The following is a 15405-nucleotide window of genomic DNA, read 5'->3' as shown; positions in this document are numbered from 1 at the left end:
TATGTTTATATATAATGTATAAAAATTTTATATGAATTTTGTACCCTCTGTAGAGATAATTATTTTTGTTTCCATGTCCATCCACAATAAAATAGTATGTCTGTCCATAATAAAAATACTAGTGGAGAATAGGAATTGTAAGCATATAAAAGATAGAAGAAAATCTGTTAGTATCAATATGTTAATACATATAGATGGTGTTTGTTTATACAGGGTTTTGTAAAATGCATTCTAGTTTTCTAAACTATTTCCACATTACAATATGTTTATTTTTCTCTCTTTCATGATTGGAAAGAGAGCAGCAATATACATCCTTACACAATCATCCTTGATTACATCTAAGGGAGCTTTGGCAGTAGTAAAATTACAGGGTTAATATGTTCATATAGGTATTACAGGGTAACCAAACAAGATTCCGAATTCTTCCATCAGCAAAGCCCAGTGTAATCCTAATCCAGGTAGCCACTCTAATTAATGCAATTAACTCAGATACATAAATACATACATATACATGTATATGTCTGCATGTGCGGATGCAGGTAAATTGTTTTAAATACCATCGACTTTTCCTCTCAAGCAGTATTTTTGTTGAGAATGAGGTATATTCACTAGTTCATCAAAAATATTTTTTGAATTCTTAGATGATTACATTTGTTACAGTCAGTGACCAGCTGGATTACAATTAGATTGGGTTTAAAATGACGAAAAAATCCGGGACGCAGAGTGTTGGTTGTTAATTAGCACATGGATCAAAGGAGATTACTGATGTGTTTAGAAGCCACAACATTGACAGAATAAAAGCCAGAACTAACAATCCAACAGTAAATCTCTTTACTGTGGTATTTTCTGCCACTTCTGCTCCATAAGACACACCTTAACCACTTTGTAGTGGTATCTGCAGTATTCTATTTTAGTCTAAATAACATTTTCTCTCAAATGCATTCTGTTTCTCCCTCCTTCATCTTCCCTCCCTTCTTCCTTCCAGCTGTATTTTCTCACTAGAGAACACTAGTAGAATGTTCTCCCACATTTCAGATTTCAGATATGCGTCTGTAAAATAATGTTATGGAGACACATTTTAGTTGCTACTGAATACTTTGTTATTTTCATAAATTCACAGCATTACTACTGTCCTCCAAAAAACGGTTTCCCATTTCCACAGCTAATCTCATCATTGACTCTGCCATCCGAGTTTCTTCTAGGCCACTCTGGAAGAATCTGGAAAAATACTTAAAATACATTTTAAGTATTCATCATGCACATATATGGTATTTTATTTTATATATGCTCGGGTGAATATCTTTCTCCACTAATTGTTTGCATTTCAATTCTTGTATCATGTTTTTTGAAACACAGAAGTCGTCATTAGTATACACCAACTAATTTTTTAATTGTTAATTTTTGTCCTGGTTAAGAAATCCTTATGAGAATATTGTGTCATGCTCCCCTTACCTTCAGGACTTGAATCTATTTGAAAATGACTGTGTGTGTTTTGAGGTAGGAGTCAATATTTAGTTACTTTTTTATAAAAATTCAATTAATCCAGCATTGTTCTGATCACCTTGTGTATTTCAATGTAGAAGAGCACACTAATAATGCGGGATTATTTATATATGTGGTGAGAATTCCAAAATGAAGCCCAGCATGGAAGGTCAAATGATATTAACTCAAAGGATAGATTAGTACAATGAAACATGATGGATAAGTGCAATATAGTTAGATAAAGAGAAAGAAAAACAACATTTCCCATTTATCATTAACACTTCACTCCAAGTTTTTGCATGAAGCTAAAGATCCCGACTCTCTTCCACTGATTTTAACTCCATTCAGACATGTCTGTCAACTCTTATTTCACTCAGTGGCAGTCAGAAATAAAGGAAAAAAAAAACAGAGAATATATTCCATGCCATGATCATGAATAATGATTTTTCAAAAATTAATTAATGAAGAACCAATACATATACTTTCAGTGTTTTTACCACCTTTAATAGTAACACAATAAATGAGTTTTAATAACATTAGAATGCAATTCAAGACATAAAACAGAACCTATTTGTCCTGTTTGATAAGGCACAAGGAAGAGGGCTTTCTGGGATGAAGGGGTTCCCACAGCAGATGAACACATGTCTGATCTATCTCTGGTCAGAGGTGAATACAGCAAAAGATAGGCCTGAGAGGAGGTGAGAAGGAGCAATTAGGGATGGTGTATATAGGGGAGCTTTGATTAACATCAACGAAGCTCACAGTTCTAGCTTCACAATCCAGGAATAATCCTACATGGTTGGTAGGTCTTGGGACATACTGCAGTGTAAGTGGGGAGGTGGTAAAGAGGCTGCACTGAATGTCATTCTTAACACACCCAAGACTAAAGAGTCCCTCCTCTCCATGTATATTGCCATTCTGATTCATCCCTTTCCAATACTTATTACAGACACCAAAGGCCCAATTCCAAGAGTCCCCCACATGGACCTCCCAGTAATATTTGCCGGAGGTGAAAGTCTGAGCACCCCACGCAAGAAAACTTGTAGGTGTTGCAGTGATATGGGGCGCATTTTGACGGTCACATCCAATACAAATGCTTCTCAAATCTCCACATCGGAAGATATGACTGTTGGCTTCATTATGAGGCAGAGTAATATCCACTGCAAAATAAACAAATAAATAAATAAATAAATAAATAAATAAATAAATAAATAGAAAGAAAGAAAGAAAACATGCATAGGCATGTGTAGATAGGCAAAAATTGTTCTATCAAGCAGTTAATTTACCAGGAAACGTAAAGTCACAAGGACACTTTTGCTTGTAACTTCTAATAAAGTATAGAGATGATTAATATTATCTACAAGACAAACAAAACGCTAACCACAGATATTAAAGATGTTTTGAAAACTTACATACTGAGAGCCAAATGTAAGACCAACTTCTTTCAATCCAATTTTCAAAGCAAAATTTGCACATTATATGCCCTAAATGCTATGCTGTTATCAAGATCATTATTTAGAAATGTTTCTTATTCTTAAAAACTAGTGCTATCATTTTGGAAAGAATGTGAAGATTTTCAGTTACTCAAGAACTGCTCTAGATAACTGGGTAAAAATCCATAAGTACATGTCATAAGTGATCATTTAAAGCAGATTTCTGCAAAATCTTTTACCAGTCTCTCTGTGGCCCTCCATGCTAGCTTGGGGCTGAAGCTGGATTTTAGACTTAACATGTAGCTTTTCATATTGCAATTAAACTGAACTTCTTTTTGTTTGTAATTTTACTTGTATTCACAAAATGATTTCTTTTTATTTTTACCCATTAACTAATGTTCTTGGAAATACATAATATATATCCATTAAAAAAATTTAAAAACCCCAAGAATCTCCAGTGAACTATATTCCCCAAAAGAACAGTTCTTAGCTGTTCAAATGAATACACCAAAGAAATGTAAAATTTTGTATTTAACATTAAATAACTCACCTTCATTCTGAGCATTGTTCCATTTGCTCCTTTTTTAGATTTGCTACACTACTCCTTTTTCCCATTACATTACTCAGTACATATGAGGCCATAATGTATTTGTTTTTCACTATCTTTTAATCTTAATGCTATAAATAGGACTCTACAGACACAGATACAAAAGGGCTGCATGATTATATTGTTCACTTATGTCTATAATGTTGTAAAATATTTGATAAAGGGTGAACTATTACCTATGTGATCCTAACAATAAGAAAATTTAGATAGTGGGAGTGCTGCCTGTGGGTGGAGACTTACCTCGGAATTGGTTGAGCCTGTCCCTCAGTCCAGTGATGGGCCCTGCCCTGAGCTCTAGATTCAGAGGCTGGGGCATGTGCAGCAGCACGGACTCACTCCTGCAAGGAAAAACCTGCAGTTACAACATCTACAGCCATAAAATAAATAAAAATCACTACTTGTGTTTAATAGACATTTCATGAGAATCCTTTGAACCCACAAATTTGATAATTCAAAAATTATTCCTTCCTTTTTGAAATTAATTTTGATTTACAGTTTCCAGATTTTAAAGCACAGTGGGAGAGTCTGAGTCAGAATTCAGTCTGATCTTTCCTATTTTTTGCCCCAAATGTTTAAGGTTCCTTAGCCTTATGGCCTTGAGAATATTTAGAAATGAAATTCTGAGTTCCACTTCTTGGCAGACTCCCCTGACACCTTTGTCTGAAATAGCGGGGTTCTGGGGAGACTGCTGCATCTGCTGCTTCCTTTTCAAGATAAAGAATGTGAAACTTGTTCTAGGCAGCTAGACCTGCCTTTTTGAAACAAGCTTCCCTAGAGACCTATACAGTTCTAACACTCCACAGTTTTTTCAATCTGTTTTTCAGAACTGTTAACTGATATGTGTATAGGTATGAACAACAAATCATCAACTTTTTCACTGCTAAAATACTTCTCCCACTTCTCTCCTGCTTCCTCTGGTGACTTTCTCACCATCCACAAAAAAAACTTCATCTTTCACCTATGCAGGCTTTTAAGCAATAAAACAAAGTCAGGAATAAACATGTTTTTTTTTAATTTTACTTCACTATTTATTTATTTATGTGTTTATTTACTTAGTGGTCTTGTCTTTTCTGGTGTGGGAACAAAAGTAGATGCAAAAAAGAAATAAAGTAGTATCAATATCTTAATCATTTATGCCATGACTTTGGTAGAGCCTGCTTTGATATTCGTGGAAAGTGAAAGAACATATGCTAAAATCCAGGTACACTCTCACCTGTATAATATGTCTCCAAAAGCCTGTAAAAAAAAAAAAAATAGAAAGATTTAGTGCAGTTCACAAGATGCATCTTTCATTAAGTTCAGTGTGACATTTGGAGTCAGTTCCTCAAGATATTATTTCCCTACCATCTTCTCTTCTGCAAAGCATTTTCTATTTCTTCTGTAACGAAAAACCCAGTCAGTCGTATTGTCACTAATTAATGTCCTGGGAAAGTCTGAGTCTTGAAGACATTCTCTAAAGAAGTGAAGGGAGAAGAGGCCCAGAGAGTCTATGCTCCATGGTAACCTCGAATAACCTACTCAGTCATCTTTCCCAGAACCTATTACCCAAATGAGTGGATCCCAAAATAATATTAATGTGAGCCTAGATTCCCAAAACTTCTGATCTTGCCATGTCCTCAAATTAACCTAAATGTAAATGAATCACTCACTATTTTATACATGTTTGACAACCCGAAATGTATTATTGACTTAGTTGGGGAATAGTTATTGGGGCTGTTACCTTGACCATTCCACAAAGTTTTGTGGCTGGTGGATAAAGTAGGAGGGATCTTTGGCCTGGTAGAATCCCTTGGCGGGGCTATACTCTCCCAATAAAGTAGCATTAGTTATGCGAATGTGTTTTTGGAAACACATCATGGAAATAAAGGTAGGGAGATGGATTTCAGCCATGAGGAAAATACTTAAACATGTGAATATTCAAAAACCTGAAACCACATTGTGAGTTTGTACCTGAAGTAGCTCCACATCTGGTTTATGGCACATTTTCATCAGCTCCGCATACGTTCCTCTTAAAATCTCCCTCCTGTGAGCCATTTTGGTTTTACTTAAATGAAGTTGATGAAAAATATCTTTCCCCTTCTTCTTCAGCATCTCCAAATTATGTTTTTCTTCTTCATGATGAAATGCAGGCATCTTCTGATACTCAGCTCTAATAGCTTCTAGCCTTACATTCACATAATCCTGCAGTGATAATGGGTTAGTCAAAAGAGAAATGTATATATCCATCTCCTATTAAATCTCACTGATTCCTTTTGTCTCTCGAACATCCAATAGTTTAAACCTCAGTCTTGCCAGTTCTTAGAATCCACAAATTTTTTTCCTTTCCTTTCTTTCTGCATAAAGATCAACATAGATGTATCTGACCAATTACATTAAATTTATTCAAGATAATGAGTGTTCTAAGATAGCTGGAAATAAAAAAAAAAAAAACCACAATTTGAATTTCTCTATTCCAACCCATATTTATGGAAAAGTAAGAACAGTTCATGGTTAAGAGTTGGAGTATAGAGCTATAGTTACTAGAAAGGAAATAATTATTTCTATTTCTGAGATACGTAACAAGTTGCTTAAACTCATTATATGTGAAATGACCTTAGACTAACATGTCCAGCTAAATGCATTTCGCCCAGCAAAACCTATCCTAATAAGGCTGCATTTATGATTTGGCCATCTTTGTCTGCCTGAATTCATTTCCTTCCATTCTTTTTCTAAGTCAACCCAATCTGAAACATAGACTTCTTTGTGGTTCCCCAGGCCTCCAAATATACACAAACTCAAAATTACTGCATATACTGTTCTCTCCAACTGGAATTTTACACACACACACACACACACACAAACACACAAACACACATATACATATACATGTATACACACTCATGGTCCACACATATATCCATACACACTTTCGTGCTCCCCTTCCGCTTCGAGACTTTGTTCAATTTGAATTTTTCAGTGAGTCTTTTTTCTGACCACCCTATTTAAAAATCAGACACTAATCTCCAGTTTCTGGCCTCTATTGTCCTTTTCTACTTCCCTGCTTGATTATTCTCCAACAAAGAACCTACCACACTCGAACACATCATGTATTGCACATATTTGCACGTTGACCATTTTTGCCTCTCATTTGGATTATACGTTTTGTGAGGACAAAGATGCTTTCTTTCTTCTATACTGGCAAATTTTCTAATTTAATATTCAACATAGACTAGGTTCTTATGAAATACTTTTCAACACACTGCTATTAGCTATCATACCCTCAGAGTATACATCCACAAAGAGAAAATCATTTTTAATATTTTTCTGAAGTCCTCAGAGTTCTCCTTATATTTAGATACAAGTTCCCATATTTCGGGCATGTTTGCTTGTCTCCCTCAAGACACAAATCCATATTTCTCACCACTTTTCTCATCATATGTTATGTAGTATTCAATATTAATTAGTTGAGATTCTTAATTTCATGGTTGCCCTAGATTTCCCCTGTCACTCTTTCTGCCTCAAATTTTCCATGCAATTCCAAATACTACTTGTCCACCAGCATTCAGAGTAATGCTGACCCAGGCTCAGAAGGTTCACTTGAGCTTTCCATGACTGCCAAATAACTCTCATGCCCAGCATTTATCCAACCAGCACATATAGAATGCTGTGAGATGGCCCAGTATCTTGTATCTGTTGGTGTATAGCTACAGGTTTGTATGAAAACAAACCAGCATGCTTTGGGTAACATCAACGGTTTTGTTAGAAATCCCATCTAACAGTCACACTATTCTACATAAGAAATGAGGCCACTTATTCTCAATGTTTTCTTTTCTTTCTTTCTTTCTTTTTTTTTTTTTTTTTTGACTCCCAGAAACATTACGGTTTGATATCAAGTTCCTATTCTAAGAGTCACCCATTTGCCCACCATAAGTTCCTGGAGAAGGTAGACTAGTACAGGACTAACCTTCCAGTGGCTGATTCTGGTGGTTTCCACGTTCAGGTTTCTCTGATTTTCACAAGCTTTTTCCCATAAAGACTGCATTTTCTTTAAAAGCTTCTCCTGCAAAAGAGCCATAAATTGAAGCACCAGTGAGGACAATAAAGTAACATGCAGACCGTTTCATAGGGAGGGGGCCCAGAATGAGAGACAAATAAGTCCCCAGTAAATGGCATTTCTTCTGTTTCCCTTCTGCTTCGTCAAAACTCAGAGGTTTGAAGCTAAGAAAGCCCAAAAGAGAGTTGCTTAAAGGGACTCAGAGTTGGCTTTACCCAATCTCCGAGAAAATAGGCCCACAGGAATTTCATGTGTCCTTTATAGAAATACATCTTCAGAGGCATCACTTACCCGGTGTTCCTCAGCAGCCCACTCAGCGGGACAGTGTCTGTGATACCGGTGCTCCTGAGAGCTGGAGCACAGCAAACAGAGCAGGCTCCTGTCCACTTCACAGAATATCTTCTTTGTCTCCCTGTGAGTGCCACACATTTGCTCCTCAGAGCTCAGGAATAGCCAGAGACTGGCTTTTCTGGCACGGGAAGCCATCTTCTTCAATCGAATGTTAGTTTTGAGGTTTCTCTGCTGTGTTGTCTTTAGGCATTCAAAGCACTGAGTAAGAATTGGGATGGCTTGCCAGTTGAAGTAGAAACAGGGCCTGCAAAAGCTGTGCCCACAGTCTATGGTGACCGGGCCTATGAAGTAGTTCAGGCAGATGGGGCAGGTGAGTTCCCTCTGGAAGACTTGCGAGATTCCAGAATTCATGTTTCTGAGGGAGAAAGAGCAACATGTCATTTTGGGGTCTGGGTTGATGAAAAGCTTCTGAACATGTGGAGATAAGTGATAGCTATAGTTTGTTCTCTTGACAGTGTTCATTAAAGCACAGCAAACTATTTCTTCTGTAACAAAAATAAAAATCTCACACAGAGAGTCTCCCGGCTTTATAGTAGATATTACTGACTAGATGACTCACAACCCCTTCTACTCCTAGTGCCTGTCTGTAACACAATACCAATCTATTCAATTTCCCATTTTTCTGAATGTGGATCTGGAAATTGGGTTTGATTCTAAGTGGCCTAGAATAAATTGTAGTTGTTCCTATTCTTCTTTCATATAACTGCCGAATGAGTATGAAAGAGTGGGAAAAACTGCCTTGGCCAAAGAAATACGAGAAGATGGCTAGAGGGTCCTAGGATATATTTTGAGAGAGAGACACAACAGTGGGGCAGCAAACCACCATGGCACATGTTTACCTGTGTAACAAGCCTGCACGTCCTGCACATTTATCTCAGGACTTAAAATAATATAAAATTAAAGTAAAATAAAAAACCAAAACCAAAACAAAATAGAAAAACCAATCAACCAACCAAATAAACAAATAAAAAACAGCAATTAAACCAATGTAGGTTGAATAGAAGAGAAAAAATCATTAAAGATATTGGGCCTCTTTATTTTCTCGTGGATTAAATTAACTTCTCCTAGAGATACCCAGGCTCTGAACTAACATATAGTAGGATTTTTGTTAAACTTAAAGAGGTGTAATTATATTTCTATGGTGTGGTGGTGAATTTTAGGTATCAGTCTGACTGGATTAACCAACACCTAGGGAACTGGTGCAGCATTGTTTCTGGGTGAGTCTGTGAAGGTGTTTCCAGAGGAGAGAGACATGTGAGTTGGTGAGCTGAGTGGGACCATCATCCCTCAATGTGAGTGGGCACCATTCAATCAGCTGGTAGCTCAGATAAAAGGAAAAGGCCAGAAGAAAGGCAATTTCCTCTTTCTTTCTCCTGAAGCTGGTTCTGAGGCTTTCAGCCTTGAGCTCAGTCAAGATACCGGTATCCTCAGGACATCAGCTTAAAGACAGCCTATATTAGAACTGCTCAGACTCCATAATCAAGCAAACGAATTTTCCTGATGAATTCCCTCTCGTGTAGAATCACGTGTAGCTTGGGGACAGATATATGTTCTGAGAAATGTGTAAGGAGGTTTTATTTATTTACTTTTTGAGATGGAGACTCACTGTGTCACCCAGGCTGGAGTGCAGTGGTGCAATCTCGGCTCACTGCAACCTCCGCCTCCTGGGTCAAAGCGAGTCTCCTGCCTTAGCCTCCTGAGTACCTAGGATTATAGGAACATGCCACTACACCCGGCAAATTTTCTCATTTTTTTTTTTTTCCAGTAGAGATGAGGTTTCGCCATGTTGGCCAGGCTGGACTTGAACTCCTGGCCTCAAGTGATCTGCCCGCCACGGCCTCCAAAAGTGCTGGGATCACAGGCATGAGCCACTGTGCCTAGCCGGGCGGTTGTATTGTTTTGACATGATAGAATATACTTATACAAACCTAGATGGTACAGCCTGCTACACACCTATGGTATACAGTACAGCCTGTTGCTCCTAGACTACAAAACTCTACAGCATGTTCTGTACTGTATACTCTAGGCGATTGTAACACAGTGGTAATTATTTAGTATGTAAACATATTTAAATACAGAAAAGGTACAGTAAACACACTGGTATTATAATCTTATGTGACCACCATGTGTGGTTTATGGTTGACTGAATTGGCTCATGAATGTATCTCTACATGTATACATATACATCCTATCATTCTGTCTGTCTGGAGAGCCCTGACTCATATATAAACTATGGTCTTTGGCAATTTTAAGTCCTTTTCTTTACTCTCCTTTATTTGATAACACTGCTGAATTTTAGTGAAAGAAATGAAAAATCTTAGAATTGTAAATATTCTCCAGAGGTCATCTGAGTCATTTTAAGGAATTTTTCATAGTTTAATAAGATTAAGACTCAAGTGAGATGGCAACCACCATCACGTATCAAATTATATCTTTTGTATATATTTGGTCAAAATATTGTGTTTTGATTTCCAAACTAGGATGTTTTGGGGAGCTTTCTCATTTTTTTCAGTTTCACTATTTTGCATCTCTCATCATTACCTTACTAATTTAAAGCGATGTGTAAATGCCGAATGAATGGATTAACATTCATTAACGTCTTCTCAATTCAATTGTATAATATTAATACACTCATTACACATATATTTACACACACCTATGTGTACATACATGTATAAATATCAACTCCATATATTCATTATGCATACATATCTGTTGCAGCAAACACTAGATATTTCCATTTTTTCAAAACTATATTGAAGAATGATAGAAAACGCAAAATAACAACAATTAGTATCCTCATAATTCATAAAATCTATAGTAAGAATATGAATTACAAATGGTATCATTATGTAGATTTAAGATAATGAGATATTTTTAACACTCTAATTTATTATTTTGTAAAGGAAAGAAGATATAATTTTATCAATATCAGTTTCACTCACCGCTGGGTTCTTTGAAGGGTTCCCACAATGATTCTTCGAGAAATAATTCTGTTAAGTACTCCTCAAGGTCAGGAGCTCATTCGCCGCAGTACTGGTTTTCAGAGGTCACCAAAACACAGCTCCCTCTAAGTGCGCTCCTTCTCCTTTGGAGAAAACTGAGCTTGTCTCTTCTATGTCCTTTTATAAGAATCTGTGAAGGCCACACCCACCTCTTTAAGTGGGTGGAGTATTGAGAAAGGTTGAGAATAAGATGATTAGGTTTATGCAGTATTTAGATCACACCTTTGCACCGCTGATTAAATTATCATCACTCCTTAAAAAACCATGACTTAAATGAATCATATGTAACATAAATCCTATCAGATTTGACATACACTGGAAATTAACTAAGATGCATTTTATACTGTTTATTGAGCTTCATCCAAGATACAGGCATTCCTCTAAGGGCACATTTATTTATTCTTGGGGAAATGTCTCCTTGTGGAGTGCAGTGGTACAGTCGCAGCTCACTGCAGCCTTGAATTCCAAGGCTCAAGGGATCCTCCTGCTTCAGCCTCCCTAGTAGCTAGGACTACAGGCTCAAACCATCCCACCTGGCTAATGTTTTTTTTAAAACTTTTCATAGAGTCAGGGTATGGCTCTGTAGCCCAGGCTGTTCTCCAGCTCCTGTCTTCAAGTGATCCTCTGGTCTTGGACTTCCAAAATGCTTGGGAGTACAGGCATAAACCACCTCGTCCAGCCTTAAATGCTGCTTTAGTACATTTATAGGATATTCGAAGAGAAGTCCAACAGGAAGATAAAACTTTTTTTGTTTTCTACCACTCTAAGAGAAATCACTGACTAACCAAATAACTCTACTAATTTGAGGTCCCTTATTGAATTTACAAACCTTTGCCAATCTCGTGGGTGAAATACGAGTTATTATTTTAATGCTTTTCTCCACATGGTGCATGATGTTCTGCCATGACTAGAAATGCAATATAGTAATTAATTTGGGGATTATAAACAAGTTTTAGGACGTAGGCTAATTCACAAATACAGAATCCAAATGATAGGGATGGATTATATTTTTCTTTCTATAACAAATATTTTTATCGTCATGTGACAATTTAAAAAAGAAAAGAGATTTAAGAAGCGGCTACTCAAATATATTCTGACAGAGGAATTCTTTGCCAATAGCCCCCACAAGACTTATATTCAAGAGTGTCAGAACAGTGAAGACAAATCTGTCAGCCCTATGTCTGTCAAGGTTCAAAAAGTCTGTCAAGGTTCAAAAATCAAAGCAGAACCCATAATATATATGAATACTTAGGGAGATTCACATATGAATTAAGTGCAAGGAACCGGTTTCCACAGTTGATGGGCTGCCTGAGCAAGTATGAGATCCCTGTTAAAGTCAGTTAGGAAGAAAAATCCTCAGCTGGCTGGATCCCAATGGTCAGGATTCAAAGCTTTGGTCCAAAGTCAGTAGGGGGCAATTGGAAGATTACAGTCCCATTCGCTATTTTAAATGTTGCTCAAGGAATGCCTATGTCTTTCTTTAAGGGACTTTCACTGATGAAGTCAGGCTTACCTGAGTACACTTGCTAGTTATAAGAGCAGGACCTTTCGTTACATCTGCAAAATACCTTCCCAGTAGGTCCAACGTGAGTGTTTCATTGAATAACAATAAGAAAGTTTGTCTATGCCACAAAGTCCAGTTTCATTCTCCTACATGTGGCTTGCCAATTATCCCAGCACCATTTGCTGAATAGGGTGTCCTCTCCCCACTTTATGTTTTTGTTTGCTTTGTCAAAGATCAGTTGGTTGTTAAGTATTTGGGTTCATTTCTGGGTTCTCTATTCTGTTCCACTGGTCTATGTGCCTATTTTTATACCAGTACCATGCTGTTTTGGTGATGAATAAAGGCCTGGAGTATGGGGATGTAATGCTCAGGGGCCAGACAGTCGGCTGCAGCAGCACAGCCTCATCCAGCAATTAGAGATGGGATAGGAACAGAGAAAGGTGGGGAAAACTAGAGGCAGGTTTATGAAAGGAATCAGAGCCCTTGGTTGGGTCGAAATGGGGGTGGAGGGAGATTCCAGCTTGTCTTCTGCAGCATGAATACCTTGACCCCCTGCCACAAACAGACATCTATACACAGCAGCTTTCCTGTGACTGAGATTCTTGGTTATTTTCTTGCTTGATGCAGCAGTGAGTGGTTAGAGAGGTAACTGACCATGTACCTAAGCCCTCTGCCCATGGGTACTGTTGGGAATCTTGGCTTTTTAGCTCCAAGGAAGCTACAGCAAATTTTCAGGGGAATGGCCTGGTTTGTGGCCCAGATTTCTTGGCATTGTCATGTCCCACTGGTCGGCACCTGAGGGTCCTTCTGCTCTAACCTGAGAATAGACAAAACAATTGTTGGTTACCCTAAAGTGTTCATGGCTGTCATATCTGTGGCTAGAGAAAGTTTTATTGGCTTTAGTTAGTGTTTTCAGACAATTTGTAAATCATCTTTCAGTTAAATTGTGAAGTTGATCTGTTTTACTCTGTTGTTTAAAAATTAAGAAGGAAAATTATAGAAATACTGTTCTTTTAAAGATATTTTATTATTTCTGTTTAATTTTTATTTGGATATGTTTATATTTTATTTCGTGTTGCTTTGTAACTGAAAATCATATTGACTTCATTTAGCTTTAAAATGTTATTATTTTGAAAACTATTTAACTAAATGTATAAGTGGAGCTATGGAAAAAATATCGTATATGTAAGGGTAGACTTGGTAGTCAGATCCAGTAAGAGCTAAGCAAATATTTTCAATGTTTGGGAGGCAGAGATCGGAGGATCCCTTGAGCCCAGAAGTTCGAGGTTACAGTGAACTATGATTGCACCACTACACTCCAGCCTGGGCAACAGAGCAAGGCACAGCCTCTTAATAAAAATCTGCATTTCACTGGGTGAGGGACACTGATAGTGTTACTCTCCCCTCCCATTATTAGATAGATCAAAAAAAAATGTGAGAATAAAAGCCACCCTGCTGATGGCAGTGAGGATTGCATGCAGTGTGTGCCAACAACAACACGGTGTCCAGCATGACATCCTCTTCACTGATATCCTCTTCCTCTCTTCTTGCAATTTTCTTTGTTTATTTTACAAAATTCATTGCTTTATAGGGAAGAATGAGATGAAAAGATGGCATGGGCTGGTCCAAAATTATACAAGGAAAAAATAAAATGAGAAGTTACCAGATGACATAGAAAAGGGTTCCTCAGACATACAGAGACCAGGAGACAAAAGAGAAATGTTCTCTTAGCAGAGAAGAATAACTCTGAAAATGTTTCTCTGTTGGGAGAAATCCAGCAGCCAACACATTAGCAATCAAATATTTTATCAAGGGTATAAATATTGGTTTTGCAAACTTGTTAACCATTGGTCTGCTTCAAGATAGAATATTTTCAAATTGCAAATTTTATTAGGAACCAATTTTTACACCACTTTCCAGGAGTCAATCAATTGACTCAAGGAAGAAAATTGCATCAAGCAAGAAAATAACCAAGAATCTCAGTCACAGGAGAGCTGCTGTGTATAGATGTCTGGTTTTTTAAGGAGTAAGGATAATTTAATCAGCGGTGCAAAGGTGTGATCTAAATACTGCATAAACCTAATCATCTTATTCTCAACCTTTCTCAGTACTCCACCCACTTAAAGAGGTGGGTGTGGCCTTCACAGATTCTTATAAAAGGACATAGAAGAGACAAGCTCAGTTTTCTCCAAAGGAGAAGGAGCGCACTTAGAGGGAGCTGCGTTTTGGTGACCTCTGAAACTCAGTACTGCGGCGAATGAGCTCCTGACCTTGAGGAGTACTTAACAGAATTATTTCTCGAAGAATCATTGTGGGAACCCTTCAAAGAACCCAGCGGTGAGTGAAACTGATATTGATAAAATTATATCTTCTTTCCTTTACAAAATAATAAATTAGAGTGTTAAAAATATCTCATTATCTTAAATCTACACAATGATACCATTTGTAATTCATACTCTTACTATAGATTTTATGAATTATGAGGATACTAATTGTTGTTATTTTGCGTTTTCTATCATTCTTCAATATAGTTTTGAAAAAATGGAAATATCTAGTGTTTGCTGCAAGAGATATGTATGCGTAATGAATATATGGAGTTGATATTTATACATGTATGTACACATAGGTGTGTGTAAATATATGTGTAATGAGTGTATTAATATTATACAATTGGATTGAGAAGACGTTAATGAATGTTAATCCATTCATTCGGGATTTACACATCGCTTTAAATTAGTAAGGTAATGATGAGAGATGCAAAATAGTGAAACTGAAAAAAATGAGAAAGCTCCCCAAAACATACTAGTTTGGAAATCAAAACACAATTTTTTGACCAAATACATACATAAGATATAATTTGATACGTGATGGTGGTTGCCATCTCACTTGAGTCTTAATCTTATTAAACTATGAAAAATTCCTTAAAATGACTTAGATGACCTCTGGAGAATATTTACAATTCTAAGATTTTTCATTTCTTTCACTAAAAT

The 15405-nt window shown here is 36.9% G+C and overlaps 1 protein-coding gene across 1 annotated transcript; it reads right to left on the bottom strand.

Moving 5' to 3' along the window:
• Window positions 1-1652: 1652 nt before the first annotated feature.
• LOC129393298 (E3 ubiquitin-protein ligase TRIM48-like) lies at window positions 1653-10198 on the bottom strand. Its single transcript, XM_063608233.1, has 5 exons — window positions 7847-10198; window positions 7466-7561; window positions 4736-4758; window positions 3763-3860; window positions 1653-2642 (listed from the first exon to the last, which is right to left on the bottom strand). Exons 1-5 carry the CDS (start codon window positions 8366-8368, stop codon window positions 2143-2145), a joined length of 1239 nt encoding a protein of 412 aa, XP_063464303.1. The 5' UTR covers window positions 8369-10198; the 3' UTR covers window positions 1653-2142.
• Window positions 10199-15405: the final 5207 nt, after the last annotated feature.

This window comes from Pan paniscus, chromosome 9, assembly GCF_029289425.2.
Source record: "Pan paniscus chromosome 9, NHGRI_mPanPan1-v2.0_pri, whole genome shotgun sequence".
NCBI lineage: Eukaryota > Metazoa > Chordata > Mammalia > Primates > Hominidae > Pan > Pan paniscus.
This window is presented reverse-complemented; position numbering and strand designations above follow the sequence as displayed.